The sequence below is a fragment of the Micromonas commoda genome, chromosome 14 (genome assembly GCF_000090985.2).
Source record: "Micromonas commoda chromosome 14, complete sequence".
Taxonomy (NCBI): Eukaryota; Viridiplantae; Chlorophyta; class Mamiellophyceae; order Mamiellales; family Mamiellaceae; genus Micromonas; species Micromonas commoda.
This window is the reverse complement of record NC_013051.1, coordinates 50,377-66,730: the sequence shown is the minus strand read 5'-3', so window position 1 is coordinate 66,730 and position 16,354 is coordinate 50,377. Positions and strand designations below refer to the sequence as shown.

At 67.8% G+C, this 16,354-nt stretch overlaps 4 protein-coding genes across 4 annotated transcripts; 1 reads left to right on the top strand and 3 right to left on the bottom strand.

The window, feature by feature from the left end:
- Window positions 1–121: 121 nt before the first annotated feature.
- On the bottom strand, window positions 122–3,275 carry MICPUN_63895 (predicted protein; the record flags this gene model as incomplete). Its single annotated transcript, XM_002505832.1, has 2 exons — window positions 122–1,088; window positions 1,174–3,275. 2 exons carry the CDS (start codon window positions 3,273–3,275, stop codon window positions 122–124), a joined length of 3,069 nt encoding a protein of 1,022 aa, XP_002505878.1.
- Window positions 3,276–4,060: 785 nt separating this feature from the next.
- MICPUN_73449 (predicted protein) lies at window positions 4,061–4,419 on the bottom strand (the record flags this gene model as incomplete). Its single annotated transcript, XM_002505831.1, has 1 exon — window positions 4,061–4,419. A coding segment is annotated over one exon (359 nt), but the record flags the coding sequence as incomplete, so codon positions are not given.
- Window positions 4,420–11,285: 6,866 nt separating this feature from the next.
- Window positions 11,286–14,603, top strand: MICPUN_103982 (voltage-gated ion channel superfamily; the record flags this gene model as incomplete). Its single annotated transcript, XM_002506035.1, has 1 exon — window positions 11,286–14,603. One exon carries the CDS (start codon window positions 11,286–11,288, stop codon window positions 14,601–14,603), a length of 3,318 nt encoding a protein of 1,105 aa, XP_002506081.1.
- Window positions 14,604–14,677: 74 nt separating this feature from the next.
- MICPUN_63892 (predicted protein) lies at window positions 14,678–16,237 on the bottom strand (the record flags this gene model as incomplete). The annotated part of the gene is made up of 1 exon (XM_002505830.1): window positions 14,678–16,237. One exon carries the CDS (start codon window positions 16,235–16,237, stop codon window positions 14,678–14,680), a length of 1,560 nt encoding a protein of 519 aa, XP_002505876.1.
- Between the last annotated feature and the right edge of the window lie 117 nt (window positions 16,238–16,354).

Below are 16,354 nucleotides of genomic sequence, written 5' to 3'. Positions count from 1 at the left end.
CCGCGTCCACGCGCGTCGGTCGCATCCACGCTGTGTAAAAGTTACGATGGGGACGGCCCCGTCATCCGTCGAGAAAAAATCATGTAAAAATATGAGTAGTCCACCGACACCCGAGTCGCCGTCACTGCGCCCCCCCCGCCGCCAGCCTCGCCGCGCGCTGCCTCTCGTCCCCGACCAGGTCCAGCCGCGTGCTCGCCACCCTGTGAAACACGTCCGCCACCTCCTCGGGCATCTCGCGCACCCTATCGGACAGCCGCGTCCTCGGCTCGGACAACACCGCCGCAAACTTTGCTCTCGTCTTCTCGGCGTCTTGGCACCCCGGGACGTTCGCCGGCGGCGCGCGCATCGTCAGACCCGGCCGCGCCAGCGCCGTTGACGTGCCCCCCGTGGGCACCGACATGTTGAGCACGAGCAGCGGGCGTCTCGCGTTCGGTTCGTGTCCGCCGAATCGAAGCGCGTCCGGCCCGAAGGCTTTCGCCATTGCGATCGCGTCGGAGTAATCGACGCCGAGGCGTCTGGCCGCCTCGCACAGCGCCAGGCCCTCGCCCGCGACGTCCAGCACCCTGCCGTCGATCTCGAGCCACGCGTGCGCCCTGGCGTAACCCCCGACGGAGACGTACCCGGCCACCGCGCGCACCGAGTCGCCGAAGCCGTTGGCGATCATCGCCTCGCGGATGCCCAGCGTCACCGCGAGCGACGCGCCGTCCAGGCCAGTCTCGCACAGCGCCTGGACCGCCTCCGCGGCGATGGCGCACGCCGCGCGGTCTCGAAGGGAAAGCGGATTGTCCAGCGATACCTTCCACACGGCGTCCGCGAGGGAGAGCCGGGACGTGGACGCCGGCGAGGTGCTCGGCGGGGCGCTCCGGATCTCCGCCTCGATCTGCTCGAGCGTGAGGGACTGCGCGTGGTTGGAGCGGCCGAAGCCGAACGCGGACGGGACGACGCGCGAGGGAGCTCGCCCGCCGCGAAGAGCGCGACGTCCCGACGGCGCGAGCGACGCGCCGGGCGCCGATGCCGACGCGAGGGACATGTCCGCGCGCGTTGGTTTGCGCCGGAAGGAGGTCTCGCCCGCGGGATATTTCAAACGGCTTGCTTCATCGAAACGAGGGTGCCCAACTTTTCCGCGTCGCCCGTAACGGAGACTCATTTCACTTGAGACTTGGGATCACTCACGCGAGCACGCGACTGAACAGGACCTTGGTCAGCCCCGGCACGCTCGAAACCTCCGGATCGAGCAGCTCCGCCGCGCTGTCGTCCACGAACACCGCTCGCACCCCTCCGCCTCCGACGCCCGTCGACTCCTCCGCAAGTCGCCCCGCCGACTGCGCCGCCTTTTCCGCCAGCACCTCGCGAATAACCCTCCCCTTGCTGACGCCCTTACCCACGTGGTGCACGGGGGGAATCCCGTCAAACGACGACGACGGCGTCGACCCGCTGAGACCACAGCCGCCGCCGCCCCGGTGTCGGGCCATGAACGCCCTGATGTCGTCCACGTGCGAGTTTCTCGTCACCACGCGGACGTCCTGAAGGCCGGTCACCACGTTCCACAGCTCAGCGTCCAGCCGGTGCGATCCCCGCGCCGGGCTGGCACCGCTCTTGGTGGTGCACAGCGTGCGGTCAAAGTCGATGAACACGACGTGCGGGTCGATTTGCTCCACCAACGCCGCCACGTCCTCCCCGTCGCCGCACACGACGCCGCATTCCACGCAGCTCCATCGCTCGCACGCGATGCACCGTTGGGCGTGCGGACAAAACGTTCGTACCTTCGACGCGCGGCACCTCGCACTTACGGGGCACTCCCCGCGCGCCCGCATCCCTTCCTCGCACCTGAAGCAGCGTTCCCCCGCGCCGATCCACAGCGTCCCGAAGAAACCCCCGCACTCCTTGCACCGTACTTTGCCCGTGACGTACGTCAGCGGCTCCGTCGGCGGCCACGCGCCGTTTGGGCCACACGCGGTTTCGATGACGCGTCGAAGCTCCGGTCCCCACCGCGCCGTCACCGCCTTTGCGTTTGCGCCGATGAGTTCCCCCAAAGCGAACCCGGGTGGGACAAAGTCGGCGTTTGTCCCCGTCCCGCCGTCGCCCGCGACGAACAGCCGTTGCGCCGGCTTGGCGCAAATCTCGTGCACCCATCGAGAGAGCTCCGCCGTCGCCGGAGCGCACCCCTCCAACAGGTTCAGCGTCTTATCCCTGCGCATCGCGACGCGAAGGGCGTCCACCGCGCGATCGTCCACGTCGTCCCTGGACACGAACCTCCCGGTCGGTGACTCACCGCTCGGGAGCACCACCCCGCATTCGTCCCTGAGCACGTCCTCGACGGTCCTGACGCGTTCGCGAAGCGCCGCCAACGCCTCCTCAAAACGAACCGACGTTTCCCTGAGGCGGCTCGCGTACCTCCCCGTCTCCGCCCGCACGGATAGCGCCTTCGCCCCGCCCCTCGCGACGAGGACCAGCTCCACGTACTGAAGGATGTGTTTGGGCCAGTCGCGGAGTGGGCCGTGCGGCGACGACGTCGCGTCGGTGAGGAAGGCGTCGAGTTGGCGTCTCACGTCGCTCGGTTCGCCCGCCGCGTTTTTGGCAGCCGCCGACCCGGTCCCCCTCCTTCCGACGCCTCGCGCGGACGGCGGCGGGGAGTCGGCACCCTCGTCGGCACCCTCCGTCGTCTCCTCGTCCATCTCCGCGAGCGTGTCCAGCGCCTGGTCCAACCACGAGTGCGTCGTCATGGTTCGGGGTAACCCCGAGAGCTTCGCCGGCCTCGGGAGCTCGGGGTGCCTCGGGACGCAGCATATCGCCTTGGTCATCACGCGTCCGTCGAACACGGCGTGCGCCGCGCCTTTGCACCGCGTGTGAGCCACGCACACCTCCCTGTACCTCGCGACGTCCACGAACCCGTTGACCCAGCTCATGTCCCCGCGCCAGAACGTGCTCATCCGCCTGAGCTCCTTCTCGAGCGGCTCCGACGTGTGCCAGCTGTGCAGGAGCACCTTCTTCAGGTTGACCACGTTCCGTCGAAGATCGAAAGCATCCCTCAGCGCCACGCGATCCATCGCGTCAAGCGCCTGGCGCGCCATGGCCTCGGGCAGCACACGCAGGTCCTGCTCGATGAAGGACATGGATCCCTGATTGAAACTGTAGATGTTATCGACGTTCACGTCGAGGGGGCACTGGCCGGGGTTGGACGCGTACGCGGCGCGGACGTACGCGCGCCACTCCTCGACGGGAGCATCGCGCGTCCACCCCTCGGTCGCGGGCGCGTCCGGAGCCGAAACGCCCATGGCGCCGTCGGCACGCGTGCGACGTCGAGCCTCCTTCTGGCGAAAAGAAATCTCTCGGGTCTCATCACGAGAAGGCGAGAAGGCGAGAAGCTCGTGCCGACGTTCGTTTGTGTGTGACAATGACAAAAGAATCGCGTGACTAGCCCTTGCGAGATCCCGACCGGAGCACCGCGACGGATGCCGTCCCTCTGTTCGCCTTGTTCCGAGCCTTCTGAACCCTCGCAGCCTGCATCTTGGCGCCCTGCTTCGAGTGTCGCGAGATGACCCCTTTGATGCGAACGCCCTTCTGAAACTGCTTGCTCCCCGCGGTGTGGTAGTGGCTCCCGCCCCCGCCCGCGCCCCAGTGGTGCACGATCGCGCGCCGAGCCTTGTTATCGGCGAACTGCGCCTTGGTGCCGTACTGCGCCGCCAGCGCCTTGGACGCCCCAGCCTTCGCGAGGCGCATGGACCTGACCGCGATCTCGTTGTGCTTTCGCTGCGTCTCTTTTCTCGCCACCCTCGTCGCCACCGCCACCGCCCCGCCCCGCCGCTCGTCGCTCTTGCTCCCCTTGGCGACGTAATCGTTTCGAAACTTCTGGCGGTAGTACCTCCTGTACGACCTGTGCCCTAACTGCTTGCCGCTCTTGAGCACCAGCTCGAGCCCGCCCTTGTCGAACGTCTCAAACGCGGCGGCGTCCACCAGCGCCTGAGCGTTTTCGGAAAAATCGTAAAACTCAGAGTACTCGGGGACGTAGTTTATGTCCTCGATTTCCTCGGGCGTGAGACCGCGCGCGGCGGCGACTGACGCCTTGAACACCTCGGGGGGTTCGAAACGGATCTTGGCGTGGCCCTTGTCTCGCATGTGCCCGCGGACGCCCTCGAGGCTGCCAAACTTTCGACCGCAAAACACGCACTGGCGCCCCCTGTAAATCTTCCGCTGGAGGTACCCGATGATGCCCTCGGGATCCTTGAGGTTACCTCGGTACGGGAACACGAACCCGTGCGTCCTGCGCATGTACTCCACGTTATCGTGCACCGTGTCGAGCTCCGCGCCGTCGAAGAGGGACTCGCACGGCCGAGGTTCGAAGGGCGCGTTCTCGTCGTCGTCGTCCGTTTCCCATTCCGAGTCGTGTTCCGAGTCATTTTCCAGAGCCTCCTCCCCATCCTCGCCGGGAAGCGGACCGAGCTCGTCATCGTCCTCCTCGTCCTCCCCGTCCTCCTCGTTCTCGTCGACGTCCTCCACGAGGACCTCCTCCTCCGTCAGGTCCTCGACGATGCGAAGCTCGGAGACGTCCGGGAGGAGGTCGTCGAGGAGCTCGGCCGATGCCGACTCGGACCGCCTCTGCTCCTCGTCCTCGTCCTCCTCGTCCTCGTCGTCCTCGTCGTCCTCGTCGTCGTCGCCCATGAGCAGCGCGCGCATGTTCACGCCTCCACCGCTGCCCCCACCGCCGCTCTCCTCGCCCCCGTCGATATCCTCGGGTGCGTCCTCGTCGGCGTCGCCGGCGCCCTCGGGGAGGGTCGACCCGAGGGTGACCTCATCTTCGTCGTCGTCGTCGTCGTCGATCCTGCCGCCCTTCTTCTTCTTCCTGTTGGCCTTCTTGTTGACCGTCTGGTTCCGCACCCTCCATGACAGCTCGTCGTCGTCCTCGGCGAGGTGATTGGCGCGGTCGGGGTTGTGGCGGGTCTCGTCCACGGCGGCCTTCTTCGCGGCCTTCTTCCGACGGATCTTCTCGTCGTGCTCCTCCCTCAGCTTGCGCGCCTTCTCGTTGCCGGTGCCCCTGCAACCGATGCCGAAGCCGGCGACCTGGACCTTGGACTGCGAGCCCGTGCCCTTCTTGCCTCCGTTCGCCGCGGCCGCCGCCTGCGTCGCCGATGGGTCGTCGTTCTCGTCGTCGTCGGAGGAGACGTCTCCGCGGCGCCCCTTCTTGTTCTTGGAGCGCTTGCGATCGACAGCCTGCGCGGCTTGCGTCGCAGCCTCGAGCGCCTGCGCCTCCGCCTGCTCGCTGCGCATCTGCTTCGTCATGCGCTTCACATGCTCGAGCGTCTTCGGGTTGCTCTTGCCCTTCGCCATGGTATTCGACCCCGCTCGTCGGCGCGACCGCCGCCGACGGCTGGAGTGGCTGAAAATCTGCGGCTGTCGAGAGCTCCAACCAGACGCGCTGGCTTCGTCCGGGCCGAGAGGTCTGATCGGTCGTGGACGACGGATGGGTTTGACCGTTTCACGACCCAAAAAACAGGCTCGAAAATCGTATGCGCCGCAGTGAGACACGAAGCTGCGGAGGTGGAAAAATTACCCCAATTTCGAGGGGTTCGTGACTGCAAAACAGTCAGAAAATCGGCCGAATTTTGCAGAGGGGAACAAAGCGGCTTCAAAACCGCCCGGTGACAGAAAAAATACAACGACTCTCATTTGAACGTCCATTCTACCGCGAGCGCTGACGGCGACGCCGCGAGCGCACGCGTGCGAGTGGAGTATCGAACACCGTCGGTTCGTTCGCGGATACGTGAGCGCGCCCTCGGTCGCGACAGACCCTAGGGCGACACCCTCGCCGGGCGTTTGCACAGCGAAAAACACAGAGTCAATCGACCCGTAGCGTTGGACCCGACGGAAGCGATGGCGGGGGGAGCGCCCACGCGTCGATCGCCGCGCGCGGCGTCGGTCGAGGCTCCGAACGCCAACAACGTCGCCCCTTCGCCCGTCGCGCAGAGCCCGGGCAAGCAGGCCGCGACGCCGCAGCGGACGGAGCACAAGGAGAACAACGCCGAGCCAACCCCGAGCTCGGTGCGTGCCAGATTACCGGATTCGTCGCGATCCCCCCCCGATGCGTCGCTCGATGACCCCGATTACCATCCTCCCACGTTCCCAACGCTGACGCGTTCGATATCCCTTTCCCCATCTCCCCGCGCGCAGATCCTCAAACGCCGCCGCCGCTCCATCCTGAGCGACGTGTCCAAGATGGCCAGCCCAGGCGCGGCCGCCGCGGCTGGAGCCAAGAAGAGGCGCAAGCAATCGATGAACAGGCGCGTGTCCTTCGCCGTGGACACCGCGCTGGAGTCCGTGCGCGAGTTCATGAAGGACGACGGCGACGAGGACAAGGCGTTCCCAGATCCGACGCAGCAGGCGGCGATGGCCGCAAAGGCTGAGGCGGAGAAGACGTCGGCGACGAGGGCGCCTGAGGTTCCCCCCGTGCCCAAGGCTCCGGCGTCACTGGCCACGTGCCCGCCGCCCGCGGCGCCTTCGGCCGCGCCCTCCCCGAAGCCCCCGACCGCGCCCTCCTCCGTCGCGTCCCCCGCGCCCTCCGTGGTGGGTTTATCCCCGTCGCACTCGGCGCAGACGCCCACCGGATACGTCGTCAATCAGGGGAACATCACCGCGGCGCTCACCGGCGGCCGGGTAGATCCGTTCGCCGCTTTCGGCGTGAGCGACTCGCCCTCGGTTGGCGGCGTCAGTTCCGACGCGGCGATCACGTCATCCCTGACCCCCGGCGTGTTTGCTAGCGCGGAGAAGAGCACCCCGGGCGGCTCGGCGAGCGCGGGCGGCGCCGGCCGACGCAGGGAGAGCAGCTTTGGCGCGCACGTCGCCCCGGGCACGGGTCAGTCGGACTTTACCCTCGGCACCCCCGCGGCGGAGTCCACCGGCGCGCCCACGCCCAACGCGCGCACCCCGCAGTCGCTCGACCTCACGAAGCACCTGCCCAGGAGGGTCACCATGGATCCCGGTCAGCTGTTTGCGCACAGGGCGGGCGCGACGGAATCGCCCGCGGGGCTGGCGGGTGGTGGCGGGGAAGATTCCGAGACGGAGGACAAGCCCGGCACCGAGAACTTCACGTTTACCTCGGGGCTCACCTCGCTCGAGGGCGTCGCGCCCGCGGGCATCACCACGGAGGTTCCCAGGCTCTCGGATCTCGCGGCGGACGACGAGGACGCCGAGGCGAACCCCGCGGAGGCTGGGTCTGAGCCCACCGACGATTTCGCCACGGCGGGTGAGCACACGATGATGATGCTCCAGGGCCTCAAGGAGAATCAGCACGGGGGCGCCTTCGGCGACGTGACCGCGGGCGTTCCCTCGCTCACGGCGCTCGCGGACGAGGACGACCTGGACGCCAGCGTGGCTTTAACGACGGGCGGCAACGATACGCGGACGATGAACATCTCGGTCGCGAGCGGTACCAGCTCGGACGCGTCCCCCGCGGTTGGGGGGTTGCCCATGGGCACCGTCACCGAAGACGTCGCCGCGGGGCTCGCCGCCGACCTCGCCGCGCAGGTGGCCAGGGATCAGGCGAGGCACAGCGGCGAGGGAGCGGCGGAGGATGCCGTCGAGGGTGCCGTCGAGGGTGCCGTCGAGGGTGCCGTCGAGGGTGCCGTCGAGGGTGCCGTCGAGGGTGCCGTGGCGGCTGACGCCACCGTCGCCATGGACCTCGGGTTCACCGCGGTGCTTCCGATGACGGCGGCGCCGACGCCCACCGCCACGGTTCAGTTTGGGAACGGCGGCGCTCCGACCCCCACCGCCACGGTCGCGTTCAGCCAGGGCGCGCCCACCCCGACCGCCGACAGCGGATTCGGGTTCACGCGCGCGCTGGAAGGGGGCGCGCACGACGCTTGGGGGGGCAAACACGCGGAAGGGGGCGCTCCCTCCGCCGACGTCACCGTCACCGCCGCGCTCGTTAACCCCAAACCCGGTCGCAAGTCGATGGCGCCCGTGCCTCCCGGGAACAGGCGCATGACCATGGGGATCCAGGGCGTGCAGGGTATCGCGCACCCGGCGGATCGTCGCAAGAGCCGAGCGCCGTTTGCCCTGCCCAACGCCACGCAGATGCTCGGCGAGGCTACGATGACGGTGGACCTCGACGGCCGCGGTAAGAACGTCATGGGCACCAACACCTTCGACTTTGTCTACGGCGGTAACCCCTCGGGCAGCACGCCGACCGTCACCGCCGCCGTGTTCAACCCCACGGGACGGGGCGACGAGCCGAAGAAGGATGACGTCGACCTCAACCTCTCGGATTCCTTTGAGATTCCACCCGGCGCCGACGTAGCCGCAGACTCCGTCGAGATGAACGGCGTCTCCGCCCGTTCCTCCGACACCTGGGACAAACCCCTTACCGAATCAGACGGACAGACGATGATGACCAAGGTGACCGCGCACACACACAGCAGCGGCTTCGACACCGCGGGCGACGACACCATGCGCATGCTTCTCAAGATGAAGGATGGCGCGCACGGCGACGCGCCGCAGCCCCCCTCCGACGCCGCCACCGTCGGCACCTTTGACACCGCGGGGGATACCACCAGGATTGCACGGTCGAACATCACCGCGCCCACGAATATCACGGCGGACACCTGGGACACGAAGCCCACGACGTCCACGATCGGCGAGCAGCACGCCGCGCGAGGAGGAGGAGGCGAGGAGCCGGTGACGGCGCCCGTGCCCTCGGTGATGAATATGCCCTCGGGGGTGACGCCAGGCGGCGACGTCGTCGCCGCGACCCCGGCGGATGCCGCCGGGCTGGACGAATCCTCCGACGGATTCACCCCCGGGCCGGAGACGCTCGAGATGATGGCCAAGCTCAAGGCTCGGGCGCACGGTAACGCGACGGTGAACTTTGGCAGCGTGGGCAAGAACCTGTGGTCGCAGATTCAGCCCTCGCCCCTGCCGCGGCTGGGCGGAGCCCTCCCGACCGCGTTTACCCCATCCGCGATGCTGAACATCGCCGGCGGCGCCACCACCGGGGGTAAGTCCGCCCGGGCGCCTCCTCCCACGTTCGGTGCCGGAGCGTCCGGGACCCCGACGCCGGCGTTCGGGTCCGCGTCCAAGAACAGCTTCACCCCCGGCGCGGCGCAGCGCGACGCCCTCCACGGAGCCAAGACTGTCAACGACACGAGGCTGCTCGGGTTACCCGCGGATCTGCCCCCGGTGCCCAGCGGCTTGCTCGAGAACGCGAGGCCCGTGGATCTCGAGTCGTTTCTGCACGCGTGCGAGGTGTCCTTCATGGACGCCAAGAACCTGCGCCGAAAGTCTCTCGCGATGGAGTCGCTCGCCACCGCGCCGCCGCCGACGACGGTGACGGAAAGTCTCAAGCTCGTCTGCCTCACGGCGCCGATGATCGAGGCTCTCGACCCGCTCCACGAGCACATGTCCGACGCCCTCTCGCAGTACGCGCGGGATGTCGACAGGTTGAAGGTGGACGTCGAGGCTGCGCAGCCGCCGTTGGTGCGCCTCGCGGCGTCCGACGACCCCGGTCACGTCGACGCGCTTCAACGCGCGGGTAAGGCTTTGAAAAAAGAGTGCCAACTCGCCGCGAAGGATGAGCACACCGGCCACAGGCTCATCACCGAACGCGCCGTCGCGGACTCGCTCGCGCACGCCAGGGCAGCGCTGGAGAGGACGGCGTCCAGCGTGGAGCACTCGCGCGAGGTGGCCAGGGAGGCGCTCATCGCCGCCGACGCCAGGGAGGAGTTTTTGCGCAAAAAGATTGCCACGCTGGCCGACGTCGACGCTCGCCGCGTCGCCGGCTTGTCCACCCGCCGCGGCGTCCTACTCGCCCTCGCCGAGCGCAGGGCGCACATCCGCAAGCTCGAGTCCGACCTCACCGCCGCTAACGGCGCCATCGAGCGGCTCCAGCGCAGGGGTGGCGAGATTGGCGCGGAGGTTGCAAGAGCGGCCGCCAAACTGGAAGAGGCGAGGATGAGTTCGGAGGATGTGGAGACGGCGAGCGCGGCTCGTGCCGACGGCGGCGCCTCGGCGCGCGCCGCCGCCGCCGAGCGCATGCGCGCGGCCGGGGAGGCGGCGCGTGCCATCGGCGAGGAGCTCGCGGTGCTCAACCGCGTGGCGCCGTGGCGTTTGGAGGGGCTCTCCGGCGCCGGCGGGTGCGAGCTGACGCTTCGCGTGGGTCGGTTATTCCGCGTCAACGTCGACGTCGGCACCGGCGCCGGGCGGGTGACATTGGCGGAGAACAGCGGCGTGACCCCGCGGGGTGGATGCGCGTTCGCCGCGGCGGTCGCCGGCGCGCCGTGGGCGTGGAACGAAACCTCCGCCGAGGCGTGCGGCGGGGATCTCGCCGCGGTGCTCCAGCGAGTCGTCCCCAGGTTGCGCCGCGCCGAGGAGGTTTTGGACGAAGCCGAGGAGTGCCGAAGCGCGTTTCCCCGAATCACGCGCGTGCGGTGCACGGCGGGCGGGGACCTCGAGATGTCCTTCACGGACTTTACCATGGAGAGAAAGGTGGACCTCGCGCTTACGATGGCGAACGGCGCCTACCCGAGGGGCGCGTTGCGACCGAGGATCTCCGTCGCGCACGCGGGGGTGGGTCCCGTTTTGCCCTCGCCGAAGGCGATGGAATCGGCCATCGACCGGGTACCCGCGGGTTCGGTCGGCAGGAGGCTCCTCGGCATCTGCAGGCTGGTGGACTGGGTCGTGGCCAGGGGTGAGGCTGGCATGGGAGACGCCGCGCAGGCTGCGGCGGCGGCGGCCAAACCCGCGCCCCCGGCGCCCGCGCCCATGCCGTCGCTCGGGAAGAGAGGGGGCGTCGGCGGGGGCGTGCTGCCCGCCGTCGACAACGCGGCGGCGCTCGCGGCGGCGGCGGCGGAGGTGGCCAGGCTCAACGAGGCGGCGCGAGCGGCGAGGAAGGCTGTGACCGCGGCGGAGGCTGCGGTCAAGCCGGTGATGGAGGCGAAGATTGTCGCCGCGACCGACGGAGACGAGTTGGACAAGGAAAACGAACCCGTCGTCGTCAACCCGGCTCCCACCACCACCCCGGCGGGGTTCGAGATGAAGGGATCCAACCCGCTCTTCGAGGATTCGATCGACGTGTCCATGGACGTCGACGCGTGAGCGAGCTGCGCGCGAGGATTACATTGTGCATAACACTTCAGACACTTAGACGCCCGCCGTCCCCTCCGATCCTATCCGACGACGAGAGAGTTCATCGGTTCGCCCGACCGTTACCGCGTGATTTTTGTCAGCGCGAAGAGATTTCAAATGTTCGGTCCACACGGCGAGTCGCGGAGCGGTGTATCGGGGAATCGACGGGCACCATGAAGGCTCGTATGGGCAGCATGGGGGGTCGCGATGACTCCAAGTCCAACGATAGGTCGTCGCAGTCCATCATGAGGCAGGGTCAGGGCACGGCGTCGCGGTTGTCCGTGATGCAAGCGTCCGCCGAAGTCAAGGGCGTACAGGGATTCGACTCGCCGCCCGTGAGCCCAATGCGCGGCGGGTTCAAGCGACAGGCGGAGTCCAAGCACCCCTTAGGCGACGCCGACGGATTTCCACTGGCGCCCATCGACGATGCCGTGAACATCATGCGGGAAACGGCCGGTCTGACGCGCGGAAACTCGGAGCTTCCCAGGGAGCTGGGCGATCCGTCCGACGCGGACCTCGCGGATTACTTCCCAAACGAGGAGCACACCAAGGGCGGGAACCCCTTCATGGGCTCATCCTCGTTCGATTATCGCCACGCGCGGTCCCCGCGAGGAGCAGGCGACGACGAAGCGACGACCCCCGCGCCGACCCGGATGCGCGCCAAGGGAGACGTCGGTCAGACGAACACGCCGATGAGGGAAACCCCCGAGCAGTTTGCGGGAGGATTCGTGCACGGCGGCGCGCACAGACCGACGAGCCAACGGGACCTACGCGTCGACGAGGACTACGCGGATCAGCGGGGCCCCGACGAGTGGGCGGGATTGCGCGCGAGCACCCACGCCCACGCGGCGTCGTCCGTTACTAAACCGTTACGCTCGAACTCGATCGATCCCCGCGATGTTTTCCATCCGGTGCCCGAGTCGACTCGTAAATCGCCAAAGGGCGATCGATACGTCTCCGGCGCGACGACCAACACGGCGATGGACGCGGCGACCCAGCTCAAGCCCTTCTCGCTGATGACGGGTGACGCCGTGGACAGGCCGTCGTGGGCGACGCAGGTGAGGGATAACGATAACCTGGACGCCAGGGACGCGGCGGCGCTGGGGCTGGAGAGCCGGACGCCCTACCTGTTCAACCCGCGCGGTGATTTCATGTTCAGGTGGGACGTGTTCGTGGGGGTGTGTCTGCTGTACACCGCGGTGTGGACGCCGTACGAGATCGCGTTTCACCAGGACTGGGACTCGGACGACTCGGTCGGCGTGAACTGGTCCGACGTGCTGAGCGATCCGCTGTTTTGGGTCAACAGGGTTGTGGACGCGGCGTTTATTGCGGACATCGCAGTGACGTTTTTCCTGCCGTACTACACCCCGGACAACAAGCTCGTGGCGGACCATCGGAAGATCGTTTGGACGTACCTGTACGGCTGGTTCCCCATCGATTTCTTCGCCGTCGTGCCCTACGATCTCATAGCCTACGCCGTCGAGACGGAGGAGGCGGCGAGGTTGAAATTTCTGAGGCTGGTGCGGCTTCTCCGACTGGCGAAACTGCTTCGGATCGTGCGCGTGGGCCGGGTGTTCCGGCGGTTCGAGGCGAACCGGGAGATCAACTACGCCGCGCTCTCGCTGCACAAGTTCTCCCTCGGTATCCTCTTCCTGGCGCACTGGATGGCGTGTTTGTTTTACCTCGTCGCCATGTCCGAGGACCGAAGGGTCAACTGGACGACGGAGTACTTCAACGTGTACGAGAAGAACGTGGAGCCCGACGGCACGATACGTCCCGTGGACAAGGGCTCGCTGTACATAGCGTCGGTGTACTGGGCGGTGGCGACGCTCAGCACCCTGGGTTACGGCGACGTCGTCCCCGAGACCAACGCCGAGCGAATCTATTCGGTGGCGGCGACGTTCATGGGGGGAGCCGTGTACGCGTACCTGCTGGGCAGCGTCTGCTCCGTCATCACCAACGTGGACGAGTCCAGCAACATGTTCTACCGGCAGATGGACGAGCTGAACAGGTTCATGCGGGAAAAAGGGTTGACCCAGGACCTGCGGATAAAGCTGAGGGATTACTTTCGGTTCCGTCGCAACTCGCGCGCGATGGTGGAGTGGTCCAACGTGATGCACCTGATGTCGGACTCGCTCAGGCTGGACGTCGCGGAGGAGGTGTTCGGGCGGTGGGTGCACGCCATGCCCATCTTCAGGGACTGCCCGAAGCGGTTACCCGGGCTGCTCTCGGCGCACCTGTCGAGCCTGGTGCTGTCGCCGCACGAGGACCTCATGGCCAACCCGATGAAGCGAGACTGCCTGTTCATAGTGGAGAAGGGCCTCGTGGCGCACCGGGGAGTGATACAGGAGACGGGCGCCTTGCTCGGGGTGGAGAGGATATACAAGACCACCGCGGTGGGCCTCGCCAACGCGTGCGCACCCGCGATAACGCTTTCGCACTGCGTCGTCCTGTGCCTCGAGCGCGACTCGCTCCTTCAGGTTGTCAACGAGTTCCCGAGGGTGGCTCGAAACATGAGGCGGATGGTGGTCAGGATCATATTCAGGGAGGCGATCATCCACTACGCCAGGGCGGTGCGAAGCAGCGTGAGCACTGAGGGCGGGGTCACGGCGATGAACCGCCTCCTCGGGGTTCACGGCGCCGGGCTCGCGTCGCTGGCGGAGTCTCACAGGCTCAAGCTCCTTCGCAGGGAGAACCCCGAATACTTCAAGAGGCTGTGGCGGGGCGCTCTGGTGGCGCAGAAGCTGTTCCGCGGCCGCAGGACCAGGCAGCTCGTTCGAACCATCACGCTCAAGCAGCAGACGTCCACTCCGGGCGCGCGGGACCTCGTGGATCTCCTCGTCAACATCAACATGCATCGCCACATAAGTTCGCTCACGGCGCTGAAGATTGAGCGCCGGCACCTGACGGTGATGTCGGCGCTGGAACTGTGCCAGGTGACCCGAATGCCCTTCAGGGACGCCGCGGACGTCATCCTCGCGGCGAGAACCGGGCGGACGTTTCTGACCCCGAGGAACTCGATGACGGCCGGGGGCGAGTTTCACGAGAGCGACATCGGGTTCTACCCCGGGCGGGTAGCCGAGTCCGTGGAGTCGCGGCTGGCGACGCTGGAGCGAAAGCTGGACTCCATCAAGGGCGGGGTGGCGGTCGACTCGGACGACGCTCCCACGCCGCCGCCTCCGCCGGTCGAGAAGCGTAAGATGTTCGCGTTCACGCCGCCGCCGCCGTCCCCGTTGCCGCACAGGCCGTGGGCGTCCGAGGTGCCGCCCACCCCGGGCGCGGGCGGCTCCGGCCCGGCGGCTGACCCGGCGGAGGAGAGGCGGCTGGAGGACATCTCGCTCATGCCGTCGTCCGCGTCGGTGTTCGCGGCGAGGGCGCTGCGAGGGGAGAAGCAGGACGTGGGGATGCTGGTGATCGAGGCGGCGGCCAAGTTCAAGGAGGGAGGAGCGCGGTACAGGGCTCGAAGCGCGCAGAACACGCCGCATAAGTGAGAGGCGTTTTTTAGCGGCGTTTTTTAGCGTCGACTCGCGAGCCGGCTACTCCATCATACATAAACTGTGATGAATCACGACTTGGTCTCCCAGTCCGGTCCATCGAAGGCTATGCGCACGGGCGGCGCCTCGCCCGCCTTTTTCGTCCCCGGTCCCTCCCCGACGGTCCTGAACGCGAGGCAGTGCACGCTTCGAGCCCGCTCGTACTTGACCCGCTCAAAGCCCATCGACTCGATCGACGCTCTCCACTCCTTCAGCACGGGAAGAGCCTTGTGCGCGCAGTGACCTTTATCGGTGGAGTGCGGGGTCACGATCAGGAGCACGCCGCGGCCGTCGTCCATCAAAACCTCCCTCGCGCGACGCACCATCTCCCCGCGTTGCCTCGGCGTCGGCACGTACGATAACACCAGAGACATCACCACCGCGCCCGCCGCGTTCCGCGGCAGGAAACGCAGCGCACCGTCCACGTCAGCGTCCACGCCAGCGTCCACGTCAGCATCCTCCAGCCCGGGGTCGCCGATCCGCACGTTCAGAAAGTCGCAGCGGAGCACGGTCGGGCGCCTGGGCTCGAGGTCGAGCGCGAGCACGTCGAAGACGTCCTCGTGCCGACGGAAGTAGTCCCAGCACGACCCGACGTCGATCAGCGTCGGTTTATCACCCGTGAGTGAGTCACCGCCGACCGGTGAGTCACCGCGCACCGGCGCCCTTCGATGCCATCGATCGCGCAGCGCCGCGCGCATCGTCGCCTCCTCCTCGTCCGACATCCTCGTTCCTAAACTCTCGTAGTGCGATCGACGCGCGGACCTGACGGCGAAGGATTCCGCGCCGCCGCCGAGGATGAAATCCATCGCCGTCCCCGCGCACCATCGAAGGGCGTCCACCACCCACGCGCGGTTACCCACCTCCTCCGCAGCCTCCGCGTACGCCTCGAGCCCCCCGGAGGAGACGGCGAGTCGCCAACGCGCGTCCGCGTCGCTCACCGGCGGTGACTCACCGGGCGGTGACTCACCGGGCGGTGGGCGACTCCCACTCGCCGCCACCGTCGCTCGGAGCTCGCGGTGTCGCGAGACGATGGTTTCTCTCCTCCACGCGCTGCGCGCCGCGTGCGACTCCGCTCGCGCCACCGCGCGCGACGCGTCGATCGTCCTCGCCACGATCAGCTCGTACGCAGTGGTCCAGTCCCCGCGCAGTGCGGTCGTCAGGGAGCGCACGTCGCGGTTGAACCTCGCGGGGGCGCTCTTGGCGAGATGGCGATGTCTCCCGCGCCTCGTCGCGTCCCCCCCGCCGTCGCTCCCGCCCGCCTCCGCCGTCCCCGCCTCGCCCTTTCGTCGACGTTTGGCGTCGGCGGCGTCATCCTTGCCCTCGTTCGCGTGCGCGCCGGCGCGCGCCGCGGACTCGACGGCGATCCGACGGAGCGCGTCGAGCGCGGCGACGATGCCGTCATTTGGCGACGGAGGGTCCAACGCCGCGACGTCGGCGGGGCCATCGGAGGTGGACGCGGCGCCGCCGCCGCCGGTGCGGTCGGCAACCTCCCGCGCGCGCTCGAACGCCGAGTGTTCGTACGCCCGCCGGAGCTGAAGCTCCGCGTGGGCGAGGAGGCCCTCGGGGAAGGGATCGTCGCTCCCTTCCGCCATCGGTGCCCGCCCCGTGCCTCTGACGACTCGCTGCTCTGGTGTCCGCATCAGACGGGAGCGCCACCGCCGCTGAAAAAACCGCTGAAAAACCGCCGCCGCCGCCGCCACTTCAGAACC